The sequence below is a fragment of the Giraffa tippelskirchi genome, chromosome 3 (genome assembly GCF_054371585.1).
Source record: "Giraffa tippelskirchi isolate mGirTip1 chromosome 3, T2T-mGirTip1v1.2.pri, whole genome shotgun sequence".
NCBI classification, from domain to species: Eukaryota; Metazoa; Chordata; class Mammalia; order Artiodactyla; family Giraffidae; genus Giraffa; species Giraffa tippelskirchi.
In genome coordinates this window covers 53,678,482-53,706,461 of record NC_137277.1, presented here as the reverse complement: position 1 = coordinate 53,706,461, position 27,980 = coordinate 53,678,482, and the positions used below count along the sequence as shown (strand labels likewise).

Genomic DNA, 27,980 nt, shown 5'->3' with positions numbered 1-27,980 from the left:
AGAGATGGGTGGAGGTAAGGAAACAAAGTAAAAAGACCATTTAATTCAAATATTTCCTAGAATGACAAACCTCAGGCAGGGGGGGATGTGTTAGTTTCACTCCTTATAGCCATTTCATGGGTTGTATGAAATGGAATATCTCCTGTCATGTCAATCAACAAAAATGCCATAGCGATCTGCAATTCCAGCCCCGCCAAAAGTGAATTCCTGAGCTGGTAAGCAGCAGATGAGTGGAGCCATTTCCCACACAAAGAACTCACAAAGAAAGTCACAGACCTTCACAGGTGGGCAGGGTCAGGCTATCTCGCTGTGAGCCAAACAAAGGCACCCTAACCCAAAGGTCAGGCAGAGGGGGCTGTAGGCAGGGCTCCCTGAGGCAGGCCATTATGTATGCCTCTGATAAGAAAAGTGGCAAAATAAAAGTTAAAATCACAGAAGCAGATCCAGTTCAGTTCAGTCAGTCATGTCTGACTCTTTGCAACCCCATGAACCACAGCATGACAGGCCTCCCTGTTCATCACCAACTCCTGGAGTTTACCCAAACTCATGTCCATTGAGTTTACCCAAACTCATATCCATTGATGCCATCCAGCCATCTCATTTTCTATTGTCCCCTTCTCCTCCTGCCCTCAATCTTTCCCAGAATCAGGGTCTTTTCCAATGAGTCATCTCTTCTCATCAAGTGGCCAAAGTATTGAAGTTTCAGCTTCAACATAAGTCCTTCCAATGAACCCAGGACTGATCTCCTGTAGGATGGACTGGTTAGATCTCCTTGAAGTCCAAGGGACTCTCAAGAGTCTTCTCCAATACCATAGTTTTAAAGCATCTATTCTTCTGCACTCAGCTTTCTTTATAGTCCAACTCTCACACCCATACATGACCACTGGAAAAACCATAGCCTTGACTAGATGAACCTTTGTTGGCAACGTAATGTCTCTGCTTTTTAGTATGCTGTCTAGGTTGGTCATAACTTTCCTTCCAAGGAGTAAGTGTCTTTTAATTTCATGGCTGCAAGCACCATCTGCAGTGATTTTGGAGCCCAAAAAAATAAAGTCTGACACTGTTTCCACTGTTTCCCTATCTATTTGCCATGAAGTGATGGGACCAGATGCCATGATCTTAGTTTTCTGAACGTTGAACTTTAAGCCAACTTTTTCACTCTCCTCATTCACTTTCATCAAGAGGCTCTTTAGTTCTTCTTCACTTTCTGCCATAAGGGTGGTGTCATCTGCATATCTGAGGTTATTGATATTTCTCCCGGTAATCTTGATTCCAGCTTGTGCTTCCTCTGGCCCAGCGTTTCTCATGATGTACTCTGCATATAAGTTAAATAAGCAGGGTGACAATATACAGCCTTGACATACTCCTTTTCCTATTTGGAACCAATCTGTTGTTCCATGTCCAGTTCTAACTGTTGCTTTCTGACCTGCATACAGATTTCTCAGGAGGCAGGTCAGATGGTCTGGTATTCCCATCTCTTTCAGAATTTTCCACAGTTTATTGTGATCCACACAGTCAAAGGCTTTGGCATAGTCAATAAAGCAGAAATACATGTTTTTCTGGAACTCTCTTGTTTTTTCAATGATCCATCAGATGTTGGCAATTTGATCTCTGGTTCTTCTGCCTTTTCTAAAACCAGCTTGAACATCTGGAAGTTCACGATTCACATATTGCTGAGGCCTGGCTTGGGAGTCAAAATTAACCCACCCGGGTTACATAGCCAGGCCCCAAGCCTGTGAAGAGCCTGGTCCATCCCCAGCAATGGGTTCTGGATTCCACAAATAGAGGGAGGGGCTCATACGGGCCTCACAGGGAACCGAGCTTCCTAGACAGCCCACCCAGGAGAGTGTCCCACCCTGGCCCCCATGCTTAGTGCACCGCCTGTTCTCATATCCCTCGGGCAGCGCAGCTCCTGGCCTCTCGGCCTTGCACCAGAGATAGTCACGGGGCCCACCCATTGCCCACCCAAAGGCTCCAAGTCACCCCCGTGTGGCCCCCAAAATCCTGCCCCACTCCACCTACCTGAACTAATAGGGTTATGACCCTGGGAGCTTCAAATTGTCACCTGGAGAAGGTGGAAATCCTATCTGGTGGGGAAAGGGACATGTCCTCCTTTCCAGGGTGAAAGAGGGTGTGTGAACTCATGGAGTTGAGCCAGGACATGACACAGTTTACTTACGTTCCAGAAACATTCCAAACACTGACAGGCCCAGGGTGCTGGGTCCACAGCTGCAAACAGGGTTGGGCCTGGGGTCTCTATGGCCAGTCCAGGAGGGTACAGCATGCCTTCAGTACAACCGATTATGTGAGGCAATGCCATGTTGGTAGAGAGCTTCCCTTCCACCCCTCCTTCTGTCCATTTGTCCTGACTGTCCAGTTGGAGCTCTGCTGGGTGGTGTGCTTCCTTCCTCCAGCCCCCGTTCCTCCTCTCCCGGGCAGCATCAAGCAGCACCTTCGCAATGGCTCGGCCAGCCCCATGGACCGCCTGTCCTTCTTCAAACAACCGGTAGCGGCCACCAGGACAGTCGTTCATGTGGCCGTGGGGCTGCTGGAAGAGAAGTTACAACTCCAGGGGTCCAGATCCCTCAGTGTCACTGGTACTGTGGAGTGGAAGAAAGCCAAGTGGCAGGGGCAGGGGTGGGGGTGCAGGATGCACTCCTTGGGGTGTTAGGAGGGGAGAGAGGAAAAAGATGGGAGGTGTGGAAGAGACCAGCTCAAGAAGAAGCTGGAACCCTGCCCACCACCCCACCCCGAGATGTGCTAATGAAAGCCCAGCTGCAGCTGCTGTCCCAGGCCAGTGACTACACTCCCCAGGAAGAAGCTGAGAAGTGCGGTAACCAATATCGTACCATCACCAGGAGATGCAACAGCAAGTGGGTGCTGGAGCAGCACTTGACCTGGGAAGGGGTCGGTTCCCCCCCGACTCCTTCCCAGCCCTACTGACCCCAGCCTACCCCCTGCTGCAGGAGGAGACCCTGGCTGGGGGCCTCCAAACAGCCCCTGGTGTGCGGGCTGCCAGCCAAGTACGAGGACAGGCTGTCTCTCCCCTCTGGCTGGACCCCGGCAAGAGGTGCAACAGCTTGCTCCTCCCCGTTGTGAGTCAGGACTGAGGGGCTGGAGGAAACTTCATCTCTTCTAAACGTGGGAAACAAAAGCACAGCCAGACAGGGCTTGAACCAGGCTGTCCCACAGACTGGTGGATAACTCTGGGCAAGGACCCCAGCTGAGTCAGTTTCCTCAGCTGTAAAATAGCTGTAAAACCCACTCTATATTTCTGTTGTGACTATTAAAGTCCTTGATATAAACATCTATATAGGATGTGATATATTAGCACTTGGGCTTCCCTGGTGGCTCAGACAGTAAAGAATCCACATGCAATGCAGGAGACCCAGGTTCAATCTCTGGATTGGGAAGATATTGGTACTAGCCATTATAGTACTGTTTTTACTGAAAGAATTCATATCAAGGTACCTTTAAGGATAATACAGCTTAATGTAGCTCTATGTATTGACCTATTTCACATTTAACAATTTATCAATTTTATATTTATATGTCAATATCACAATCAGTCATCTATCCATCCAGTGTACTGTTAGTCACTCAGTTGTGTCTGACTCTTTGTGACCGCAAAGACTGTAGCCCGCCAGGCTCCTCTGTCCATGAGATTCTCCAGACAAGAATACTGGAGTGGGTTGCCATTTCCTTCTCCAATCTATCCATCTATCAGCATCTATTTATCAATTTTTCTTCCATTGCTCATTCCATCTATCCAATTCTCTATTTATCATCTGTCACCTAGCAACCAATCCTTGCATCTATCAATCAGTTCTATTATCTAGTTATCCATTAGTCTGTATAAACCGATCTATCGTTTATCTCTCTGGAAGAGCTGGTGGGGTCTGAGTCAGCCAATCTGGTCTGTTCCCCTTTCTTTCCTCCTGGAATCCTCAGGAGCCAGGCTGGAGAGCATCTCTGTAGGAATGACAGCCACATAGGAAGTAGGACAAAGCAGGAAAGGGGAGGGGAGGGCGGGAGAGGAGGAGAGGCTGTGTTAACTCCCGTGGGGGCACCCTGTCACCCCGAGTGCTAGGTTGGCTCTGACATGTGTGGGGTCAGTGCCCCACAATGAGTGCTCTCCCCACCAAGCCCAGGCTCTCTCCAACCAGATCATGTGCTCCCCCAGCGAGAGGCTGACCTCCGACCATGGCCGGTCCCTTAAGGTCAAGCAGTGGGGCCAGTTCACTGACTGTGACTTGGACTTTGCCCCTGAGTCCCCAGCCAGAGTGGCCTTCACTGAGGGTGTCGACTGTGAGAGCACCTGTGCCCAGCTGCCCCCCTGCTTCCCCATCAAGGTACGTACTGCGGTCTCCCAGGCTCCATCCCCGACCAAGAGCTGGGGCTGGGCATCTGAAAGCCTAGATCCCCTGCCTTAGGGAGCTGCCTGAGATTCTGGAGTATCAGACAGCGACAAGATGCACAGTCTGACACAGACACCTAGTTCCATCTGTGTTTGAGGGGTGAAGGTGGGCAATCTGCCAGGAGATTCGGTGCAGACTTCACAAAAGGGGAAGCAATTGAGACTGGTCTTGACCTGTGGGTCCCATTCCAACAGGGGCAGCCTCCGGGCTGCTGCTTTTGGAAGCCTTTAGAATCTCTCAGCTCTTGTCCTTCTCTCCCTCTAGGGTGGTCCTAGGCCCCTGCAGCTCCCACCAATTCCTAGTGTCCGGTTGGGAGGACAGTGCTCTGCTTCATGCTGAGAGCAAGGATGGTGTGGGACACTAGGGAAGAAAAGACGAACTCCAGGGAGCAGAGCCTCTGCTGGGCATGGAGCCGCCGCCCCACACACACACTCACATGTTCACTCACCCTTACTGTCCTCGCCATGTGTCATGTGGGGCCCCTGGCTGGCTCCTTTCTCCTGCTTCTCTGGGGAGCCATCCCCCATCTTCCTAGTATACCTTTAGTGGCTTCACTGGTGGCACAGATGGTAAAGAATCTGCCTGCAACGCAGGAGACCTGGGTTCAGTCCTTGGATCGGGACGATCCCCTGGAGAAAGGCATGGCAACCCACTCAAGCATTCTTGCCTGGAGAATCCCATGGACAGAGGAGCCTGGTGGGCTACAGACTATGGGATCGCAAAGAGTCAGACATGACTGAGCGACTAGCACTTCTGACTTTTAAATCTAACACAGTAAATGCCACCTTGATTTAGAGTTATATTACTATATGTGCAGGTCTATGTTCAATGAACTGCCAGCTTCCTGCAGCCTGTCTGGAGTTTTCTTGACCTTCATGATCTCCAAGGCACCCAGCATAGAAAGGGGCTAATGTCTGTTGAACTGAGTGGAGTGAAAGCAGCACAAGCCTTCATGCCAGAGAACTAGTTTCTGCTCCCTCCTCTCCAGCTGAGGAGTTGTCCTTCCTCTCTCTGAGCCTCAGTTTCCTTGTCTGTAAAATAAGGATCTAAGGCCTCATCCATTTCTAACCTTTCATGACTCTACAGCACCAAGTGCTAAGGATGCTCAGATAACCTAATGAGCAGCCTGAGTCTGGATGGATCATGGAGGATTTCCTGGAAGAAGAGAGTTTTTGCTTTTGTTTTTAACTGGAGTATAGCTGCTTTGCATGTTGTGTTAGTTTCTGCTGTAAAACAACTTGAATCAGCGATATGTATACATATGCCTCTTCCCTCCTGAGCCTTCATCCCACCCTGTAGGTCATCACAGGGGCTGGAGCTGAGCTCCTGTGCTACATATACAGCAAATAAGAAGGGAGTTTTGAGCAAGGCTCTGAAGCATGTGAAGGATGACCTGGAGGAGTGAGCTTGCTCAGGAAGAGCCCCTGTTAAGTGACTCCTCTTCCACCTCAGACCCCACCCAATGACCCACGCGCCACCAATCAGCGAGACTGCATCCCCTTCTTCTGCTTGGCACAAGAGCAAAAACAAAGTCCGCAACCAGATCAATGGACTCACCTCCTTTGTGGACGCCAGCATGTTGTATGGCAGTGAGGTCACCCTCGCCATGTAGCTCTGCAATCAGACCAACTTCCTGGGGCTTCTCGCCCTCAGCACCCACTTCCAGGAAAATGGCCGGGCCCTGCTCCCTTTAACAACCTGCACGATGACCCTGCCTCCATGCATCAACTGATGACCATGCATCAACACATGACCAACTCCTCGGCATGCAACCCTTGCTTCCTGGCAGGTCAGACTCAGGGGCGGACAGTCTTGTCTCCCTAGGAAAGAGCCAGTCCCAGGTTCCAGGTGGGGAAGCCCAGGGGGTACTCTGTGGGGGGTACATGGCTTCAGACCTCAATATTAGGCACACAGATCTGTGCATGGTTCCCAGAAGCAGTATGTCGGAAGGAGTTCTTTTGCAAAACCGATGTGTGTCCAGAGATCATTGCTTGACTGTCTCCACCCATAAGGGGCTCATCCCCCCCACAGTCCATCTGGAGTGGTCCTGATTGTTTCAAAAGCCCCCCTCATTTTGATCCAGCGTCCATCTGTTGCTCTTCACCGAGCTTCTAGACCCTCAGAGAAGAAGCTCTCTCTCTTTCACACAATAATAGCTTCTTTAATTACCTGAAAGTAGCTTTCACTTCCACCCAATGTTTTTTTCTTCTGTAGGCTGAGTGTCCTTAGCAGCCAGTTTCCTCCCTGCACTAGCTGGACACTGGACTGGCACTTGGTACCTTTTCCAGATGCATAAGCTGAAATTTCCTGGGGGTCTTCCCCCCTTCCCCCGCTCTCTATCATAATGATGGCCATCACTTCTGGTTATTTAAGATATTTGAATGTGCCATCTCTCATCCTTATAAGGCAGCCCTGAAAAGGCAGCATTATCATCACCCTGTTTTGCAGATGAGAAGCTCAGTGAAGATCACTAATGCGCTCCAGAGCAGAGTGTCCGATGGCAGAGTCCACATGGGGACTGGAGTCAGTGTAGTGGCCAGGTCTGGGCTCTTTCCACTCTGCTCCACCACCTCCTTTGGAGGGAGTTGGCTCCAGCCCCCTTTCTAAGGACTGTATGTTTCTTTGTTCCTGTTAAGAGCAGCAGGCTCCTTGGTCTGCTTAAGAGTAGATTGATTAAAACCATACACAAGGGCTTAGCTCAAAAACAGCAAATGACCGTATGTAAGACCACCTTCAGGACAGCACTTTCCTTCCCGGCCTCAAGGAGAAGGTCTGGCTACAGAAACAGGCTCTTCCAGACTCTCCTTCTTTCACCTTCCCTGGGGCTCCCTGGGGAGAGCGGCATGATACAAAGCCCAAAGCTAAGGAGAGGTACAGCCTCCAGGAGAGACCCTGCAGAGGGATGCAACTCACCGGACAGGTGGACTCAGTCTCGAAGGCAAGGATCCTAGAATCACCCAGGAACCCTACCAGCCGTGGCTCTGGTCATCCTGCCAAGCAGAATCATCAAGCAAAGGTTTTCCTGCCCCAAACCAGCAGCTGCCCCGTGCTTGCCCACTTTACACAAACCCCTTCTAGGAACTTAGGGACCTCAGACTTAGGGACCGCTGTCCTCCCCCTCCTGGCCTGTTGTGTGGGTCAGAGGAGCCTCGCAGCACAACTGAGGGGATAGAGGTCCAGTGAGGGCCAGGAATTTGGCCCAGGCTGCTAAGTCTCACCACCTCTTTCTAGTCCCCAGAGCTGTGTGTGTCTGCCTTAGCAGAAAGATGTTTCTCTGGGAAGGACTGTGGTGACTCTGAACTTGGGGTTTTCAGGGTGATACTCGGTCAACTGAAACCCCAAAACTGGCAGTCGTGCACACACGGCTGGCGACTGAGCTGAGACGCCTGAATCCCTGGTGGACTGGAGACAAGCTGTACCAGGAGGCTCGGAAGATCGTGGGGGCTGCGGTCCAGGTAGGGGGCCCTGGGCCCCAGCATCCCTTAGGAGCCATGAGAAGGAACAAACCAGATAGATGCCTCAAGTCAACTAGGTCTGGGTGATTGGGGGTGTTCCCGATCTGCCACCTGTACCCTCAACTCTGCCACTAACTCGCTCTGTGACCCTGTTCATGTCACCCAACCCCTCTGAGAGTCAGTATACCTCATCAGACAATGGGAAATTAATGCCACCACAATTAACATAATGCCACGAAAGAATCAATGTGTCTGAGCAGTCCTTTGAAAAAGCAAAAAATCTGTCCAAAGACAATGGAGTAGGTGGGCAGCCACTAAAGTAATGTTCCTCCTCCATTTTTTCTTTCAGATCCTCACCTACCGGGACTTTCTGCCCCTGGTTCTGGGAGAAAACAGAGCCAGGAAAACCCTGGGGCCCTCCTGGGGGGTTCCATGCCAATGTCTTCACCCCAGCCTTCCACTTCAGCCACACCATGCTCCAGCCCTTCATGTTCCATCTGGACAGCCAGTACCGGGCCTCAGCACCAAACTCCCAAGTCCCACTCAGCTCTGCCTTCTTTGCCAGCTGGCAGATCATGCATGACGGTGATCAGGTTCCCCAGGGGCAGGTGGGAGTGGAGGTGGAGCCCAGCTTAGTGCCAGGAGGCCAGGCCTCTGCTGATCATCTCCCCAGGACTGTGAAAATAAAGCAGGTGCCACCAAGACCTTCAGTCACGAGTCTGCCACCCCCTCCGGGATCAGAGAATTTCTAAAAGGGGAGGAGATGGGTGGCCATGGTCCTGAAAGGAGCTTGCCTTCCACTCCTTCTCAAAGAAGTGTGTGAGAGGGGACACTTCTTGCCCAGCCAGCTCCAGATTCCTTCGTGTCCACCCAGGCTGCTGTTTCCTGACACAAACCTGATAGATGCAAGTGACTGGCTTGTCCAGCTCTAGGCTAGCTTGGCATCGTGTGATGACTCTTGGGGCTTCCAAGAGGCTGGTCAAATCTGTGTTGTTCATATCCCCTGCCACCCAGTGTCATTGACCCCATCCCCCAAGGCCTCATAGCCACCACCCCACCAAGCTGAACCCTCAAGATTCCAGGTTAGTGATGAGCTCCAGGACTGACTGTTTCGGCAAGTGAGAAGCACCAGGCTGGACTTGGCTGATCAACATGCAGTGACAGCTGGGACCATACCCTCCCGGGTGAGGGGGCTGCCAGCCCCTCCTCCCAGGCTTCCCCAGAGCAGGGCTGCTGGTGATGGTGGTGGGGAGCAGGGTGGTTCAGGGAAGAGCCTTGGCGCCTCCTTTCTGACTGGAATTGTCTACAGGATGTGCTGAGGCTGATGCAGTAAAGCATCCCTGGGACCTCCTTGTTGTTGTTCTGCCACGTCTTCTCCATTCTCACCAGGGTCACTAGCTTTAGGGACACAATAGGTTGGACACAGGAGCTGAACATATGTTAGCACATGGATTCTGCACTGTAGACAACATTCAACATCAGTCTATGGGGTACTGCATTGCTTTTTATAAAGTCCAAAATAAAGATTTATTTTCAAACAAAAAAAAAGGACTTTCCAAGTAGAAAAAAAGAAAAAAAAAACAAACAGAAGCTTTAAAAGGCAGGGAAGAGCTGCCCCTGCCAACCACCCTGGCAAGATCCAGGGAGGAAGTCCCAGGGATATAGAAACTGGATCTTGGCTCTGAGTGGGGAAGGGCAAAGAGCCTGAGAAGTAGGGAACCAGTGGAGTAAAAGTAAGCCTGCCTTAGTTGTTTGGTAAGGACACAAAAAGACTTTATCCCAGGAAAGAAGAAAACTTAGGCATTTTGCTAGGATCTTTAATGGACATTAACTCTTCCAGTCCTCCCAATGACCTTGAAAGCAGCTGTGACAGCCATTTTTATAGATGAGGAAATAAATTCAGAGACATCTAGTAATTGGCCCAAGCCCACATAACTAGGAAGTAGTACAATTCGAATCAGGTTCAAAACTTCTCCTTTTGTCCTCCTGTTCAGTCCACTATGTTATTGCTGTTGTTCAATCACCAAGTCTGTCTGACTCATTGCAACCCCATGGACTGCAGCACATCCGGCTTCTCTGTCCTTCATCATCTCCCAGAGTTTGCTCAAATTCATGGCCATTGAATTGGTAATGCCTTCTAACCATCTCATCCTCTGCTTCCCCCTTCTCCTTTTGCCTTCAATCTTTCCCAACATCAGGGTCTTTTCCAATGAGTCAGCTCTTCATATCAGGTGGCCAGAGTATTGGGGTTTCAGCTTTAGCATCAGTCCTCTGAATGCATATTCAGAGTTGAATTCCTTTAGAATTGACTGGTTGGATCTCCTTGCAGTCCAAGGGACTCTCAAAAGTCTTCTCCAGCACCACAATTCCAAAGCATCATTTCTTCAGTGCTCAGCCTTCCTTATGGTTTGACTCTCCCATCCACACATGACTACTGGAAAAACCACAGCCTTGACTATAATGGACCTTTGTTGGCAAAGTGATATCTCTGCTTTTTAATATGCTGTCAAGGTTTGTCATATCTTTCCTTCTGAGAAGAAAGTATCTTTTAATTTAATGGCCGCAGTCACCATCTGCAGTGATTTTGGAGCCCAAGAAAAGAAAATCTGTCCCTGTTTCCACTTTTCCCCCTTCTAATTTGCTATGAAGTGATGGGACCAGATGCCATGATCTTAGTTTTTTGAATGTTGAGTTTTAAGCCAGCTTTTTGTCTCTCCTCTTTCACCGTCATCAAGAGACTCTTTAGTTCCTCTTTAATTTCTGCCATAGGAGTGGTATCACCTGCATATATGAGGTTGTTGATATTTCTCCCAGAAATCTTGATTCCAGCCAGTGATTCATCCAGCCTGGTATTTTGCAGGATATACTCTGCATATAAGTTAACAAGCAAGTGATAATATACAGCCTTGTCATACTCCTTTCCCAATTTTGAACTAGTCAGTTATTCCATGTCCAGTTCTAACTGTTGGTTTTGACCTGCATAGAGATTTCTCAGGAGACAGGTAAGGTGGTCTGGTATTCCCATCTCTTTAAGAATTTTCCACAATTTGTTGTGATATGCACAAAGGCTTTAGCATAGTCAATGAAGCAAAGTAGATGTTTTTCTGGAAACCCCTTGCTTTCTCTATGATCCAACGAATGTTGGCAATTGGTCTCTGAATCCTCTGCCTTTTCTGAATGGAACTTGTTTATCTGGAAATTCTCAGTTTATATGCTGCTAAAGCTGAGGGATTTTGAGCATAACCTTACTAGCATGTGAAATGAATGCAATTGTATGGTAGTTTGAACATTCTTCGGCATTGCCCTTCTTGGGATTCTTTCCAATCCTGTGGCCACTGCTGAGTTTTCCAAATTTGCTGTCTTATTAAGTGTAACACTTTAACAGCATCATCTTTTAGGATTTTAAATAGCTCAATTGGAATTCCATCACCTCCACTAGCTTTATTCATAGTAATGCTTCCTAAGGCCCACTGAACTTCACACCCCAGGATGTCTGGCTTTAGGTGAGTGACCACAGTGTCATGATTATCTGATCATTAAGACCTTTTTTGTATAGTTCTTCTGTGTACTCTTGCCACCTCTTCTTAATCTCTCCTGCTTCTATTAGGTCCTTACCATTTCTGTCCTTTATCGTGCCATCCTTGCATGAAATGTTCCCTTGATATCTCCAATTTTCTTGAAGAGGTCTCTAGTCTTTCTCATTCTATTGTTTTCCTCTATTTCTTTGCATTGTTCATTTAAGAAGGCCTTCTTATTGCTCCTTGCTATTCTTTGGAACTCTGCATTCAGTTGAGTATATCTTTCCCTTTCTCCCTTGCCTTTCACTTCTCTTCTTTTCTCAGCTATCTGTAAAGTCTCCTCAGACAACTAACTTTTGCCTTCTTGAATTTTTCTGTGAGATGGTTTTGATCATGTCTTCTGTACAATATTACAAACTTCCATCCATAGTTCTTCAGGCACTCTGTCTACCAGATCTGATCCCTTGAATCTGTTTATTACTTCCACTACACAATCATAACGGATTTTATTTATGTCATATCCGAATGGCCTAGTGGTTTTCCCTACTTTCTTCAATTTAAGCCTGAATTTTACAAAAAGGAGCTCATGATCTGGGCCACAGTCTGCTCCAGATCTTGTTTTTGCTGACTGCATAGAGTTTCTCTATCTTTGACTGCAAAGAATATAATCAATCTGATTTTGGTATTGACCATCTGGTGATATCCATGTGTAGAGTTGTCTCTCGTGTTGTTGGAGAAGGGTGCTTGCTATGACCATTGCGTTCTGTTGACATAATGATGTTAGGGGAAGGCTTTGGCCAGAGCCTTTCTTATCTCTCCCTCTCTCAATCTCCTAATTTCCTTTTTAATGCAACCTGAAGCCCCATCTGCCTCTGCCAATCTTTGGCAGTGTATAGTAAAGGGTGGAAATTCCTAGTGCACCTAACACAGGACCAGGCAGGCACATAACAGACCCTCAAGAGCCTGAGTGTCTTTCCTTCCCTCCGCTTTGGTGCTCTGACAGAGTGGTGGCGCCCCCTGCTGGAGATCTGAGATTGCTAGCTGCCCAAGTTAACCACACAGCGAGTTCCTGCTCCCTTTAAGCTGTCTCATCCTAGCTCTTGCGGTCTCCACTAATCCCTTCCCAAGTCCAATACCAAATTTGGAGTTGGAAGGCCTGGTTTGAGCTCCATGGAATGGTGGGGGTGACCTTGGAAAAGTCACAGTTGCTCAAGCTCAGTAAATACCCATTGATAACATAAGGATTATAAAGTACTTCAGAAGTGTGAGGATCCTGAGGATATTCACACAGCAGTGCCTATTAATGGGAAACATCATATGGTTTTCCTTTGTCAGCTTGGGGATGATGTTTGGGAGTTGTAGTTCAGTGGACAGCATTGGGCTGGAGTCTCTTTGGGTCATGACAAAGCTATCTCCTATCTTGATGGTCCCATCATATCATGCGATTTGGTCCTGGTGTGGGATCCTGATGGCTGAGAAATCAATATGGCTAGTCTTTGTTAGTTTCTGAGTGGGTAAAAAATATTTCTTAATTAAAATTTTAATTTTAGTTAATTTTTAAAGTTTTAACTTTAATTAAATAAAAATTTTAATTTAAAACTTAATTTTAAATTATATTGATATAATTAATATATCATAAATTTACCCTATAAAGTATATAATTCAGTGATTTTAGTATAAAGTTGTACATCATATGTAATATCAGAACATTTTCATCACTCACAAAAGAAAAGTAATAATAGTCATTCCTCATCCCCACCCCAGCCCCTGACAATTACTAATCTAGCTTTACATGTTTGCCTATTCTGGACCTTTCATATAAATGGAATCATGCAGCAGGTGGTTGTATTCTGAGCAGCTAAATTTTATCCATGCTCTTCATTTCTTGGTTTGTTCATTGATTTACTCATTCAGTCATTCTACACATCTGGGAGTCTTTATGTTCTGGGTATTGTCTTACTTGTGCCTAGTTAATGCCACGATCATATCATTGTGGTGGTGAGTGCTGGTTTACAACAGCTTCCTACATTAGGACATACTCCTCAGTGTACGCACGAAACACAGTTGTCTGCTCGAATTGAAAACCAGAGAGCAGTGGTTCGGTCTTTCGAAAGTTCAAGGCCTCTTCTGCCAGCAGGGATTTTGTTCCGCCCAATATTGTCTGACCACACAGCTCTCCTGAGACAAATCAGGACAAATTGTGGTGAGCAGAAGCCAATGGGAATCTGCAGGGGGAAGATAAAACTGCTCCTGCCCCTTGCCCTACAGGGTACAATGCTTGGAGGTGCTTTTGCGGGCTCTCCCGGCCCCAGAATCTGGCACAGCTTAGCTGGGTTCTGAAAAACGAGTGTCTGGCAAGGAAGTTCCTGGATCTGTACGGGACACCGGACAACACTGACAACTGAATTGGGGCCATCACAGAGCCTCTTTTGCCAGGGGCCCGAGTGGGGCCTCTTCTGGCTTGTCTTTCTGAGAACCAGTTCCGAAGAGCCTGAGATGGAGACAGGTAAGTAAGTGGCCCTCCCCTAAAGGGACCAGCCCTGGAGGCAGGGCAGAAAGGCACTAGAATTTCAAGACTTGATGAAAGAATACTCTTTTTAGCTTCGTCGCTTCCAAGTTCATAGGATCTGAGACTAGGAGGCTTGGTCACACAGAGAGAGGCCACTTGCCTGAGCTGGAGGCACCTATAACCCAGGAGACAAACTTCTCAGCCTGGCTCTTTCAGACTTGAGGATCCCAGGAAACACAGGCATAAAGAGCTATTAACAAATATGCTTTCCCGCCAACAAGTTTGTGGTTTAAGACTTGACTCCTCATTTGGATTTGGCATTGACCTGGGTTCAAATCCAGTCCAGGATACTTAAATTACTGTGCACTTAAAACCAAGGCAATTTATCTGACCGCTGAACACGTTTCTTCCTTTATAAAATAGGAACCATATCTATTTTGCAGGGATTTTTGAGAATTGAATGAAATAATGTCGCCCTGTGGTTAAACTACCTCACATACAGCAGGTGCTCACTCCTGTTCACCCCCCCCCCAAACCTTCACCCATGTCTCTCCATTGTTCTGGTAGGTTCTGGGGGCAGAATCAAGGTGTTTTCACTGAGAGACGGCGCATGGCCCTGAGCCACATCTCCTTGTCTTGAACTGTGTGTGATAACCCTGGTATCACCACTGATCCAAGGGACATCTTCAGGGCCAGCTCTACCGCTGGGACTTTGTGCCCTGCTCCTACATGCCCAGCCTGAACGTATCTGCCTGGAGAGGCAGAAGAGGCCTCCACAGGTAAGGGGGCCTCCTCCAACAGCCCTGGGCTGGCTCAGGCCCTCACATCCATCCCTGGACAGGACAGCTGAGTCCTTTCAGGCCTCTAAGCAGGAAACACAGAACTCGTCTCGAGGAACAGGACATGCTTTCCCAGTGGCTCCCCAGTATGCTAGGCTCTGGGTTGACAGTTACTTCCAGGGCCCAGGGCTCTAGGGGGCAATTAGGAAGTGTCCACCTAGCCTCGGCTGAGTCACCAACACCCTAAAAAGAGTTCTGCTTTTGGACATCCAACAAGTGCCTCACTTGTCCACTTGTGCTGCTTCTGCAGGAGTCCATCCCAGGCCTCTGACCTTGGAGACCAGGAAACCTGGAAGACCACAAGGCTACCTTCTCCCCTAGAGCAACCGTTTCCTGCTCTTGCTTCTGGGGGCTATGGCTGGTTCTCCGGCTGGGAGTGATGGCTGGGGCTCCCAGCAGCAATGAGCCCTTCTGCCAGGCAACCCTCTTATGTGTCAGGTCACACATCAGCACCACGTACAAGGGCTCAAGAGCCAAGCAAGGGGTTCTAGAAGGCCCAGGCAAGAAGGAGGGTTTCCAGCCACTTTCATCCATTTCCCAGCCTGTTCCTGACCCTTGCCTAGAACTGGGAGGCCAGAGTCCCAGCCTCCAGCCACCCCACGGTCTTCCTCTGGAGCCTGCAGGGTGGGCAGCACTCGCTGCTTCTGCCAAAAAAAGCACCGCTGAGGCCAGAAGCTGTTTCTGCTTTGGCCTGGGGATGGGGCAGCGTGGGACCTATCGTACACTTCACTTCATATGTTTCAGAGGAATGCTGCTAAGACACAGCTGGCACTAACCTTGAAGACCCTCCTGGGGGCTGAGTTTGGAGAATCCAAAGAAACTTTGGAGTAGGAAAAGGCAGGGAAGGGCGGCAGTGTTAGGGGCCCCGACATTAAGGAGAATACCTTGGCCATGCCAGAGACTTGAGCAGAAAACAAGCCGTCAGAACGTCAGATGGTAGAAAACCTTTTTATGTACAAAAAACACAATAAAAGCTACTAGCCAGCTAGCAGAAAGGACTGGACACTGCTTTCAGCCTTCATTTACTCCGGAAGCCAGCCCCCCAGCAGGAAGGGGAGGCTGGGCTCCCGGGCTGGGAATGGAAGACCTCCCTCGCCTGCCTTCTTCCTCGGGCCCCCATATGTGCAGCAGGTGCAGAGCAGGACGGACCAGTGCGCTCTGCCCCCGAGACCCAGAGACAGGCCGGAGAGCAGGCGGTGCTGAGGACAGAAGTAACTCTGGCCTTACCCCCAAACGGGTCTCAAACCCCAAACACCTGTCCTCTTGTGAGGGGCGCATGCAGGAGCTGACATATCAAGAGGGGACCACCTGTGGGCCACAGGGTCTCTGGCTTTGGTGCCATTTGGCAGCTGAAGAGCAGGTTGGTGGAGGGCGTCAGGATTCTCAGCTCCTCTGGTTCTCAGCAGGTCAGCGGGTCTCTGACCAGAAAGAGGAAGAGGTAGCAGGGCCCAGGCCGTGGTGAATGTCACTAATCGCAGGGGCCAGGGCTGCAGCGAGCTAGGAGACCGTGGTTTCAGAGGGGCTCACAAGGTCCTGGGGGAGGCTTTCTCGGGCCTCCTGCATACGGCGCCGCGCTCGCTGGAAGGCCTCTGTGAGGGAAGCAGACATGGGAGTCAGGACCACGGTTTGGGGGAGACGGGGCCCACGTGGATGTTGGCGGGGGGCAGGGTGGTGGCTGGACTTGGGTGGAGGGGGGAGCCTACCCAGCACATTATGAATGGAACTCTGCTGGCTGAATCCCTCCAGACGGTCCAACACACTCCGCATCCTCTTCCGGAGGGAACTTGACTCCATGAAGGCCCTATGGGGGAAGCCGGCCACATGACCACGACTGCTCTGCAGCCCTGGGGACCAGGAGCCCTGAGGCAGAGGGCCAGGGCCACTCACCGGGACTGCTGCAGACAGTGCAGGCGGAAGGTGACGCTGCCTGTGGTCTCCGTGCGGAGTCCGAAGCGGCTCAGACGCTCCCCCTGTGGATCCGGTTAGTGTCAGGTTTCAGTTGGTTTCTAGACCCCAGGCACCATGCTGGCCTCACTCCCATTCTTATTCCCATTCTTGGGAAGAACAGGTCTGTTGGGGAAACTTCATCCCAACACCCAAATGCCATCACCTCCTGTCAATCAGGGAACAGTCCAGCCTCGTTTGAGAATTAGCAGTCTTCTAAGAAGCTGGCTGACCCTCTGCTTTCTGAGGTCTCAGGGATGGGCTGGGGGGAGGGGACGGTTACTCTGATGGGGACCAGGGGAAACCTCTAAGTGTCCTACTTCTCAGAGCTCTCCTAGGAGCGCAGTGACATCTGTATGTGCTTCAAGATGTGGCTGAGATTTCCCACTGGAGCCACAGAAAGGAAGAGACTAAGCACTGATGAAGCAATGAACGATTAAGGGGCCTTAACCCAGACTGCACCTTTCCCAGAAGACAGGGATGTAACTTCCCAGGGTGAAATCTACCCAGAGACAAAAGTTACCTTGAAGGTTCCTGGTATCCACACGTAGGAGAGGTCCTCCAGTTCCAGAGAGCCACCAATGAAAAACCTCCGCAGTTCAGCCACCGGGCTGAGCTCCAGGGGCCTCCAGGTAGAGACCGTCAGGGTGTGAGAGCCTGGGCAGAAGAGGATGCAGCCAGGGCTGGAAAGGGCCTGCGGTCCCTCGCGGACTCCCCAGCAGTGACACAGGCCTCGCCACCACTAAAACACCTGCTCTGGGGACGGCCTGACCTCTGGTGAAGGTCACCACGGAGGCTCAGGGGACCCATGTGGGAATCAATCAGACAGAAGCTCAGCTCTTAGCTCTGCCAGTTACTACCTGGGTGCTGGGGCAAGTTTCTCAGCCTCTCTGAGCCCCATTCTCCGCGTCTAGTAAAACGGAAATAATCCCAACACCTATGCCTCAAAGACTGGTGGGGAGAATTAAACGAGACGCATGCAGCACTCTGCCTGGCACACAAGAGGAGACGGTGGCTATTATTTCAAAAGGAACAGTGATCTGCTCAGTGCATGTCTGTTCAGAGCCCATCTGGACACAGGCTGCTCCCTCAAGGCTGCAGGTCAGATCAGAGGAGCCGGGATCAGAGCCCAGAGCTGCTCAGCTGTCTCTAACGGAGAAGGAAAATGCCCTTAAAAAGAGCACAGAATCTTGCAAGCTAAGTGCTTCTAGTTCCCAGTCACCCCCGCTTCTCCCAGGAAGTGGTCGAGTCCTCTGAAGCGTCAGCCTTGCGTCTAGGAGCGGGGACAGCAGGGCCGCGTGCAGGGCAGGGACGAGAGGTCACCTGGGGTGGCGGGCAGCACCACAGCCCCGTAGCCTTCCACGCGGTACCGCTGCCAGAAGTCCAGCGAAAGGACCTCGCAGTAGAGCACGGGCCACTCTGGAAGCGCACCTGCGGAGGGGAAAAGCGGCCCGGTCCCGGGAGGCCCCCACGGGAGAGGGCACATCTGAGGAGCCCGAAGGCCCAGGACCGGCCGGGCCACTCACCGACAGATTCGTCCTCGTGGAGGAAGGAGGCCTCGAATGTGAAAGGGTAGGAGAAGTAGGCCACGTTATCCTAAAAAGGAGGACTGTTGTTTTATACTCGGTGCCACGGAGTGACAAGGCCTCACTTGGCATTCATTTTTCCTGTGGCTAGTGATAAGGTCACGGTCCCAATGGAAAAGGAAAAACTATTACTCCACGCGGGAAATAAGAGGCTAAGAGGGGAAGGGACACTCACATGCAAGCTGCTGCTATTCTCAAAAAGGCAGAGCACCCTGGGGCCAGGCGGCCCTGGAGGGCCCACAGCAAAGTGCCAGACCCAGCTCTGGAGTCCTCCCCGGGCTGTTGGCCCGATCATCTTTGGGTGTCATGCTGGGACCAGCTCTGTTCCCACCAGGTGCCCCTCTTGTTGCCATACCATCCCCCGGGACTTGGTGGCACAGGCCTGTGTTATTCCTGAGAGCTGCTGGGACGCTGGGCTGGACCAGTCTAAAAGCCAAAGACCACATAGAGTAAGTCAACCTGGCAGCAAGGAGGCTGCCGAGCCACCAGCGAGAGAGCAGAGAGGAGCACGGAGCCAGAAGGCAAGAGGAGAGGGTCAGTGAGGAAAGTGAGCTGTAGCAACTGCTTCTGAGAGACCAAGGAGGGCGAAGGCAGACACGTCCCCACAGGATTTCACATCTTGGAAGTGATCTATGACCTTGAAAAGAATGGTCAGAAGGGGTAAAAGAGAGACTTGTGAATACTACTTACTAGATGTTGGCAATTCCACAAAGAAGTGGACATAGAGGTTGTCATACTCATAGCCTTGGGCTGAAACTAAGAAAACAGGAAATGGTTTCAGTTTATTGCCCTATTACCCCTAACGCCTGACCCAGTCCTGCAGGGCCTACCACCTTGTGGAAGCAAGCCCCTCGAGGGCCGGAAACGCTCTGTGTTTCCAGGAAAGACTCATGCCTGAGTCTCCCAAGCACTGCAGACAACCCAAGGCCACTGCTGGGGTGGGGAGGACTATTCCACAGTGCTCTCTCTGACACTTGCCAAGCCTCAGGGGACCTCTGTCTGGTGAGACACTTACCCACCTCTCCATTCACAAAGAGCCGGAGGGCACCTGGTACGGTCTGGAGTAGAGAGAAGTGGGGACAGGTCAGAGGACGTCTGAGGGAAGCAATGCCTCTCCTCCAGCCTGTCGATAAACCCTCAGAGGACCTGACATGAGACGTCCGATTCTGGCGTTTAACTACCCACGCTTCCTCCCCACCTGCCATTTCTCTACAAATGCGTAACACAGGGGGAAAGCACCTAATTTAAATGGTGGAGAGGGCAACGGAGTGTGGGGAACTTATGAGAATGGCCAAGAGAAGCATCCACAGCTGCCCACTGCCGTACAGCAAGAGGCTGGAGACCCCTGCTCCCTCTGGAGGTCTGAGGTCAAGAAACTAGGCAGTTTCCTTTTTAAATTATTTGTGTCTCTATCTTATCTAACTTTTTAACACTGAACATCTGTTGCTAATACAATATAAATATAGTGAAAGCTAATTTTTTACAGACAGAGAGGGAGACCACCAGGTAACTCTATCTTTGTTTCCAGATCTAGAAATGGAACTCCTGGATTAAGAGAAGACAAAGAATAGGACCACGGGATTATGGACTTAAACTGTTTTGTCTTAAAAGCCAAACTATCTGATGAACAGAAATGAGACACCTCCCTCCTTTATGGGGCATGTAGGAAAAATATCTACATTAAGAGTAAGGAAGACATTTTCCATCTTTATACTTGTTTACAAAAAAAATTAATGGTTAGATAGCATCACTGACTCAGCGGATACGAATTTGAACAAACTCTGGGAGACAGTGGAGGACAGGGAAGCCTGGCACGCCGCAGTCCATGGGGTCACAAAGAGTCGGACACAATTGAGCGACTGAACAGCAACAATAAAATTAATTATAAAGTAATACATGAATGCACCACCGATAAAAATTCAAAACTACCTAAGTTTAGAGAATAAAAAGGAAACATTCCTGACATATCCCTCTCACCCCTCAACAGCCACCTACTGTCTCCCAACTCCATCCCCTTCCCAGAGAAAGCCCCCAGAAGGTGTGTACCCTTTGGAGACAGACCTCTTCCTATTCATCAACTGTTCTATATCAACTTGCAATGCTTCGAAAACACAGCAAGGACTATACTCTGTATGTTATTTTCTACTTTCTTTTTATACTGAAGAGTGTGTCTTGGGGACCTTGAAGAGAGGACCGTCCCTCAGCTAGAGTCAGAGTGCTCTGGCTACAGAAACCCAGCTTATGGTGGTGCGGGAAGCTGGGCTACTCACCATCTCAAAGTCAGTGCCCACGAGGCTGTTGAGATACTCTTTGTGCCGGCCGTAGAGCTGAGGAAACAAACCACACCGAGACTCAAGATGCAGTCCCAGCCAGACCACGGTTCAGATCTGAATGGGAGGGAGAAACGCAGCAGGAATGGGAAATGCCACAGAGAGCCGGGTGCCTAAGCATTCCTGCCGCTGACATAAGACAATGAAGCACAGAGGCTCTGGAGTCCACTGGCCTGGGACCAACCCAGCTCCCACACTGCTGCGACCTTGGGCAGACTGCTTAGCTTCTTGATCTCCATTGCCTCATTTATAAAATGATCATAAAATAAGCATTCACCTCGAAGGGTTGTGGTACAGTCTAAATGAAATTATGCGTGTGAAGGCCCTAGCACAGAGCACAGCCCATGCTCAGATAGATTGTCATTAGCATAATGATCTTATAACAGGCTCAAAGCCTTGTGTCTGATAGGTTAGCAGGGCTTCCCAAGTCAGGAGAGGCCATCAGGAGCAAGACCTGGCCACTGCTGACCCACTCTCAGGTGCGGCCTCAGCTCCCGGCTCTCTGGTTCTCCGATGACTCAGCACTTACGTCCCTGAACACGCGCTGTTCCCGTTCCTCCTCCTCAGGCTGGGCGAGGGAGGACACATTGTCAATCGTATACTTCCACAGCTCCTGCTTCTCCCCCTCTGTCTCGATTCTGTAAGGTCAGAGCCACAAAGGGACTGACTGGGAAAACAGGAGACAAGGCCCTCCAGACCCAATCCAGGGACAAACTGTTGGCTGGGAATTTAAAAGTTAGGAGAGACGAAGGGCTTTCTGAGAACTTCCTCAACTTGAGGCAAGAAGTGAAGCCAAGGAAAGGAGTGCTAGTCTCCACCGCCTCTTTCTTCCTCTTCTCACCTGTAGGGTCCTTTGGAGCCAGTGAAGTCAGGTTTTACTGTGATCACTCCATTGCTGTCCACCTTCAGAGTACAGAGGACATGTTCATGCTTCTTATAGCCAAGCCTAGAAACCAGGGGTAACACCAGAGTTCAAGACTGCTGGCCCCATTTCTGGGAAAGAGGAAGAGGTATTCAGTCCACATCAGGGGAGAAGACAGAGGCTGCCGTGAGAACAGTCAGAGTAAACCATTTCCTTCCAAAGAAAAAGAAGGAAACAAAACCCTCCCTCCCATATACCTGGGATGACCGTAACAGGAGGATGATGGTTAGTGACAGGAGAAGAGGATGAAGGTCTGAGTTGGGCAGTGAGAAGCTTCACTCACTTTCCATAGGGCCCCAGGTCTGCCATGATGTACATGGTCTGAAGAGGGGTGTTGATGACATGGTTGTTCCTGATGAATTCTTCTGAGGGTTCCCAGGTAACGATTCGTGACTTAAGAATGCCACCCTCCCTGGGAGACACCACAGGAAGGGTCACTTCCCTGGCACCCCCTGAAGAGCCTGAAGGAAGAATGCAAGGGAGCACACCCAGGAGGAGTACAGGGGAGCACTCCATTGCAGAATGGAACACTCGCGTCGGCGAACATATGGAGAACACAGGCACAGAAGGAACACGGGGACCTCCCAGCCCTGTACACACTTGCACTCACATCCCTCGCCTGTCCTGCCGTCGCCGCCTGACATTCGCCATTCGCTCGACCAAGAAGGATGGCATTTCGCTGGCTGCGGTGGTCATTTTCTGACAGTGCTGGGAAAACAGAGCAGCTTGGTATAAGCCAGCCACTCAGGGCCATGTGGGACCAAGCACCTGGGGAGAAATCTTGCTTCTGAAGCCTCACAGGACCTGACCTAAGAGCACAGCCACCTCACAACAGCACGCTCATGGAGAGCGCAGTGACACAAACAGCTCAGAGAAGAGCCCAGCCAAGCCCTGACCTGCCCTAAGGTTGTAGCAGCGCATTACCCTTGAGAAATGAGTCTGCAGTCTGTAAGCCCATATCAAGAGTTGGGTGAGTCTACCCGGTAGATGCTGACATCACTAGGTGGCTGGAAGATGCCAAATGTAACACAAGTATTCTGTAAAACACCCTCCCACAGGTAACTGAACACTAACTGTAATTTTCCTTTCTTTACCAAAACAGACAACCTAAATTTTACATGTTACCAACCCACAACTTTCAAAAATACTCACTTAACACCTGGCTTAGAAATCTACTGGCTCACAAACAAAAATCAGAAAATATAGGCTCTCTCCTCCTTCAAGGAGTTTATAATCTCACTGAGAAGATAGAACATATCATACAGTGACTGAAGAAAATCTAAAACGAGGGCACAAGGGTACGCTGTCATCGGCAAACTGAGGACATAAGCCATTCCCCATACAGTACTGAATTCTTCTTCAATTCTGTATGTTCAGTTTTGGCTGAATCCCATGATGAACTTAATCTAGATGGTTCTAGACTCCATCCACCTGTCTGATCTCATGATGCATGGGGGAAATCAAACCTAGTGGCTGCTCCTCCCAGTGTGTAGTCTGCAAGCCTAGCATTAGAGACAACCGCCAGCTACCCCAGTCCCTCCAGCAGGTGGGGCAGGGAGGAGCAGCCACACCACCCACAGACTGTGCCCACCTACCTACTCCAGCCTGGCTGCCAGAAACACACAGAAATTCCTAGACAGGCTCACTTAACAGGCTTCTGAGTTAAAACACGAGGCCAGAAAGCCAGGGTAAACAAAGGTGAAGAGAGCTACAGAGCTTGGATAAGTTGACCTAAGTCTGTCTACTTGGGAAAGAATGACACCTCCTCCAAATTGGTGTATCTATCAGAGTCAGTGTAGGTAAAGATCCGTCGGTTCTTCCTGCCGCCTGAATCTTCCAGCTTCAGAATCTCTTGACGGTACTGATGATCCAAAGGGCTCTGACAGGCTGCTTCATTTTGGTACAGATCTACTTCAAACTGAGGTCACAAAGAAACAGAGTTCCACTGAGAATATTTTAATTTTGTCGTTACAACTGCTTGGTCAAATATCATTTGTCATAATGTTTTATCTAAACTGGTGGAGGACAGAAAAGCCAATGAAGGTTAGAGTTAAAAGGAACCAGAGCGATAGTCTAATTCAATTCTGCTGTTATAGAACTGACATACCAAGACAGTAATTCCGTTTTGGTATGTGGCCCAGAGGTGAAAAGCGTGCTACTCAAGATCATAAAACTGGCTAGTGGCAGGTACTGCATTACACTGATCCCGTAAACACAGTAGTGAGAAGTATAAACAGTTGTAACCTTTCTGGAAATCAGTTTAGCAGTATGTATCAAGAAGCTTTCCCTGCGACCAGCCAGGTGGATGTGGACCAGACAAGGGACACTAGCCCACCTGGCTGAAGAGCTTCTCTTGCCACCCAATCACAACCTCCTCTTCTTCTTCCTCTGGGCGGTGTCCACCTCCAAAGAAAACAGAGTGAGTCAAATAACCAAAGGCTGTGCTCTTATCTTTGCCACAAAACCAGTTAGAGTTCACTGATTATGAAGTACTCACTCTAGAGAGGCAGTAGATATGTGCAGAAGCCAAGATTAAGACCCAATAAGTTTTAATCATCCCTCTAACTTTAATAAAAGAAATCACGTCCTCCAGGAATTATTTAATCTAATTCAGAGTCAAGAGCTGAAATTTAGATATAGGCTGAACAGCTCTTTCTCAATCCCAATTATCTACATTTGCTAGACAGGAACCATGGCATTTTTATCTTCATTATTTCTGAAGCCATAAATCTAGAATCACAAACACTATAACCTTAAGAGACCAAGTATTAAGAGAGAAAAGGAAAGACATGTAAGTGATTTTTTTTTTAAAGAACCAAATCTAATATGTACACTCCTCGATGAGTACGCCTTTTCCAAACATACATGCTTCAAAACCCACCAGCTCACACTTTTGCCCAGGAATGTTTCTGAACAGAAACAACAAAAGCAAAGAGACTAGTGACCTAACACAAACACATTGTCTTCTCTTTCTCACTTTTCTGGCTTCTCAGAGAAGGAAAAAGGCTAGAACACAGATAATACTCATATGTACATTTTCTGGGACTTCCTTAATAGTCCCATGGTTGCATTGCAGGGGGCATGGGTTCCATCCCTACAGGGAAAACTAAGATCCCACATGCCACACAGCAAGGTAAAAAAAAAAAAAAAGTGCATTTTCCAAGCAGACCCAAATGTTTAACTTGTTTTTAAAAAGTGTTTATATTGTAAGTTTCAAGCTTGGAGAGATATTTTCTCTTAGGAAAAAAAAAATGTCACAAATGGCATTTGGGTTTAGAGGTAAATTTATAATATATCTAAAGCACGGTATTTGCTATTTCACTACATTTGACCACAGTTCATATCAGCTTCTTGATGATAGGAATCACGTCTTATTCAATTTTCACACAACATAATGTAGTAGTTAAAACTGCCTGGGATCAAATTCTGACTTCAACAGTTAGCAGCCCGGTGGCCTTGGACAAGAAACCCAACCTCTCTATGCCTTTTCTCAGACTACAGACCTAGGTCTACTCTGTCTTAAGAGATAACCTCCGCCCTAGCCCCTTCCCCAGACCCCCAAGGGGCCCCATCACCACCATACACCCACTGGCCGTTGGGTGAGGCCTAAAAGTGGCCAAGTCTATGAGATCCTTCCCCCGTTGCGCAGCAGGCTGGCAATGGAGGTAGTTGCTTGATGTGATTCTTTGCAGGTGGACTCTGCCAGGAAAAGAGAAGCCCAAAATACTGTTACAAGACACACATGCAGGAGACGAACACAGAGCAAGGATGGAGAAACAAAACACAGAAGAGATTATGGCTACCAAGAGATGTGGCGGGGTGCAGGCAACAGAGGGGAGGGGAGGGGGGCATGGGGCCCCAGGGAGGAGAGGATGCGAGAGTGTATTGGAGGGAGACACATGGCTCTGAGGAATTTGAGGGGCGTAGGGTCCTGAAAGGGTGAGACGGGGAAGTTGCGAGTGAAGAGGGTTCCAGGTGGTTAGGGAGACGCGAGGAGACCGGGGTGACAGTGGTCAGTAATGCAAACGGAAGTGAGGGCCCCAGCAAAGGAGAAGTGTAATTAAGGCTCCAATTATCTGAGAGCATAAAAGCACGGGGCTCTGGGGTGATGCGACTACCGGAGGCGGAGGTTGCGCACGGGGTCCCGGGAGCGGTACACTGCCTCTCCGGTGTCACTGCTCCAGATGGCCTCCGCCATGACAGCTGCGCCGCGGACGACTGCGCCGGAAAGCGCGCCGCCCCGGTTTCCCTGGCAACTGAGACGCCGTGAGGAGCCTGGAACCCGGTTCCCTAGGCGGCGCGGCAGAAGCCCCGCCCATTGCGGGCCCTGCCGGGGCAGAGCCCCTGCCCAAGCCGGTTGGATGGTTCTGCAGGGTCGCCGCTAGTCTTGAGAGCGAACAAAGCTCGCTCACACGCAAGGCCGGGCTGGATGCGCTTGACGAATGAGGAAACTAAAGCAGCGCTATCGGCCCCCATTATGTAGATTCAGACAGAAATGGTCGTGGGCCCCAAATCCGAGTGTCCTGAGTTCTCAGCTACTACTTTTCCCACCACACCGCACAGTCTTACACTGAATCTCGGGACACTTTGGCCTCAAAATCTGTTGACGGGGACTCACAGAATGCACCAATTCTTCCCAGAGGAGTGACGGGAGGTGAAGACAGTTACCCAGACGTAAAAGTATTTTCTTGGAAGCAAACAAAAATGTCAGATTTATTAATCCTTGGGTTGACATTCACTGAACCAGAGAAAAAAGAAACAAGGAAGCTAGCAGTAAGGAAGGAAAACATGTCATTATTGCACTGGTTTTTCCCCTGCGTGTGTTATTTCCGGATTTTTAAGCCACCTTAGATACTGCACTGACCTTGAGAAAGGTCAATAAAATGCCATTCTGAAGACATGCTTCATTGGGCTGCAAAGGCGGGACCTGTAACCTCGAGTCCGGCTCTCTGGCGCCTCGGGGATGGCAGCAGTTATCAGCCTTTGTCATTTGCTGCTTCTTGTCCCCTGAACCCATAATCATATGGCATTGGGAGCAATCAGCAACAAAGCTGCTCTTGTGTAACACTAAATACTCTATAACAATAGCCCTATTTATGTAAGATCTAATACAGCCTGGGCTCCTTGTTTATATTGTCCTTAATCCTCCTAGAAATCCCTTAGGTAGGTATTTGTTATTCTCATAGCCAATCAAGTTGTTGAAGACCAGAACTTAAAGGCTGAACTGGAGTAAGTGGTAGAGGAGCTGAGACTCCAGCCCAGGCCTGTCTTTTGAAGCCTGAACACCTTCCACTCTGCTTCACAACCTCTCACCTACCAATTTATTCTGTAAGAGCACACAATTCCCAACCTGGGAAATAGTAATAATTATTTCAACAGGTGAAACCATGGAGGCAGAATATCAGTTCTTAAGAAAAAAGATCACTCTAATTTTTTCTTTTAAAATTGTGCATAGGCAACACTTTGCCATATGAACAACAAATGATAAAGTTGGAGCCTGAACCAGCAGTGTAGTTTTACACCATATCTAACTTAGAGCAAAGTCAACCTGACATAATTAGAAGCAAAGTACTGTATCACATGATATGCAAATTTAAGTGATTTGTCTAAGTAACCATAATTAAATTATTTTTATACAGGTAAACTAGATTTTTGAACTGTGGTGTTGGAGAAGACTCTTGAGAGTCCCTTGGGCTGCAAGGAGATCCAACCAGTCCATCCTAAAGGAGATCAGTCCTGGGTGTTCATTGGAAGGACTGATGTTGAAGCTGAAACTCCAATACTTTGGCCACCTCATGCGAAGAGTTGACTCATTGGAAAAGACCCTAATGCTGGGAAGGACTGGGGGCAGGAGGAGAAGGGGACGAGAGAGGATGAGATGATTGGATGGCATCACCGACTCAATGGCCCTGGGTTTGGGTAAACTCTGGGAGTTGGTGATGCACAGGGAGGCCTGGCATGCTGCAATTCATGGAGTCGCAAAGAGTCAGGCACGACTGAGCGACTGAACTGAACTGAAACTAGATTTTTATTCCCTTTATTTACTGATATAAATCAGGATTCTTAAAATTGGGATCCATGAGCAGAGTTCAAGGGGGCTATTTATTCCCTTACCCAATGGGGAGAGGGAAGGGAGAGCGGCAGGATAGGGGTATGAGATTAGGAGTTACAAACTACTATGTATAAAATAAATAAGAAACAGAGATATGTTTTATAACACAGGGAAATATAGCTATTATTTTGTAATAACTTTAAATGGAATATAATCTATAAAACTACTTAATCCCTGCTTCAGGTTTTACACCTGAAACTAATGATCTAAATTGACTGTGCTGTGCTTAGTTAATTGACTGTGCTGTGTCTGACTCTTTGCAATCCCATGGACTGTAGCCCACCAGGCTCCTCTGTCCTTGGGGATTCTATAGGCAAGAATACTGGAGAGGGTTGCCAGACCCTCCT

The 27,980-nt window shown here is 49.2% G+C and overlaps 1 protein-coding gene, 1 long non-coding RNA gene and 1 pseudogene across 7 annotated transcripts; 2 read left to right on the top strand and 1 right to left on the bottom strand.

Annotated features, from left to right (window-relative positions):
- Window positions 1–4: 4 nt before the first annotated feature.
- Window positions 5–16,181, top strand: LOC145540419 (eosinophil peroxidase-like; annotated as a pseudogene).
- MKS1 (MKS transition zone complex subunit 1) lies at window positions 15,672–25,743 on the bottom strand. Of its 6 annotated transcripts, none has more exons than XM_081585239.1 (18): window positions 25,640–25,743; window positions 25,107–25,220; window positions 23,857–23,924; window positions 23,117–23,439; window positions 22,132–22,229; window positions 21,805–21,933; window positions 21,441–21,545; window positions 21,129–21,237; window positions 20,540–20,596; window positions 19,285–19,327; window positions 18,960–19,025; window positions 18,625–18,695; window positions 18,210–18,279; window positions 18,007–18,114; window positions 17,207–17,340; window positions 16,627–16,709; window positions 16,443–16,540; window positions 15,672–16,328 (listed from the first exon to the last, which is right to left on the bottom strand). In XM_081585239.1, the coding sequence occupies exons 5-18, from the start codon at window positions 22,215–22,217 to the stop codon at window positions 16,237–16,239; spliced, it is 1,251 nt and encodes a 416-aa protein (XP_081441365.1). In that variant the 5' UTR covers window positions 22,218–22,229; window positions 23,117–23,439; window positions 23,857–23,924; window positions 25,107–25,220; window positions 25,640–25,743; the 3' UTR covers window positions 15,672–16,236. The 6 variants fall into 6 exon arrangements, with proteins under 6 accessions (XP_081441365.1, XP_081441363.1, XP_081441364.1 ...); XM_081585237.1 differs by having other exon boundaries at window positions 23,284–23,439; XM_081585238.1 differs by having other exon boundaries at window positions 25,111–25,220.
- On the top strand, window positions 25,660–27,740 carry LOC145543510 (uncharacterized). Its single transcript, XR_014080753.1, has 2 exons — window positions 25,660–26,294; window positions 27,161–27,740. It is a non-coding gene; the product is annotated as an uncharacterized LOC145543510 (long non-coding RNA).
- The last annotated feature ends 240 nt before the right edge of the window (window positions 27,741–27,980 follow it).

Excerpts from the sequence above, each read along its gene's own strand:
- MKS1 (XM_081585234.1), bottom strand. The coding sequence starts at position 25,719 with ATGGCGGAGGCCATCTGGAGCAGTGACACCGGAGAGGCAGTGTACCGC. Across the intron at positions 19,026-19,284 it reads CTTTGTGAATGGAGAGGTGG|TTTCAGCCCAAGGCTATGAG; the intron begins GTAAGTGTCTCA and ends CTGTTTTCTTAG. Across the intron at positions 18,696-18,959 it reads TGTGGAATTGCCAACATCTA|ACTGGTCCAGCCCAGCGTCC; the intron begins GTAAGTAGTATT and ends TTTGGCTTTTAG.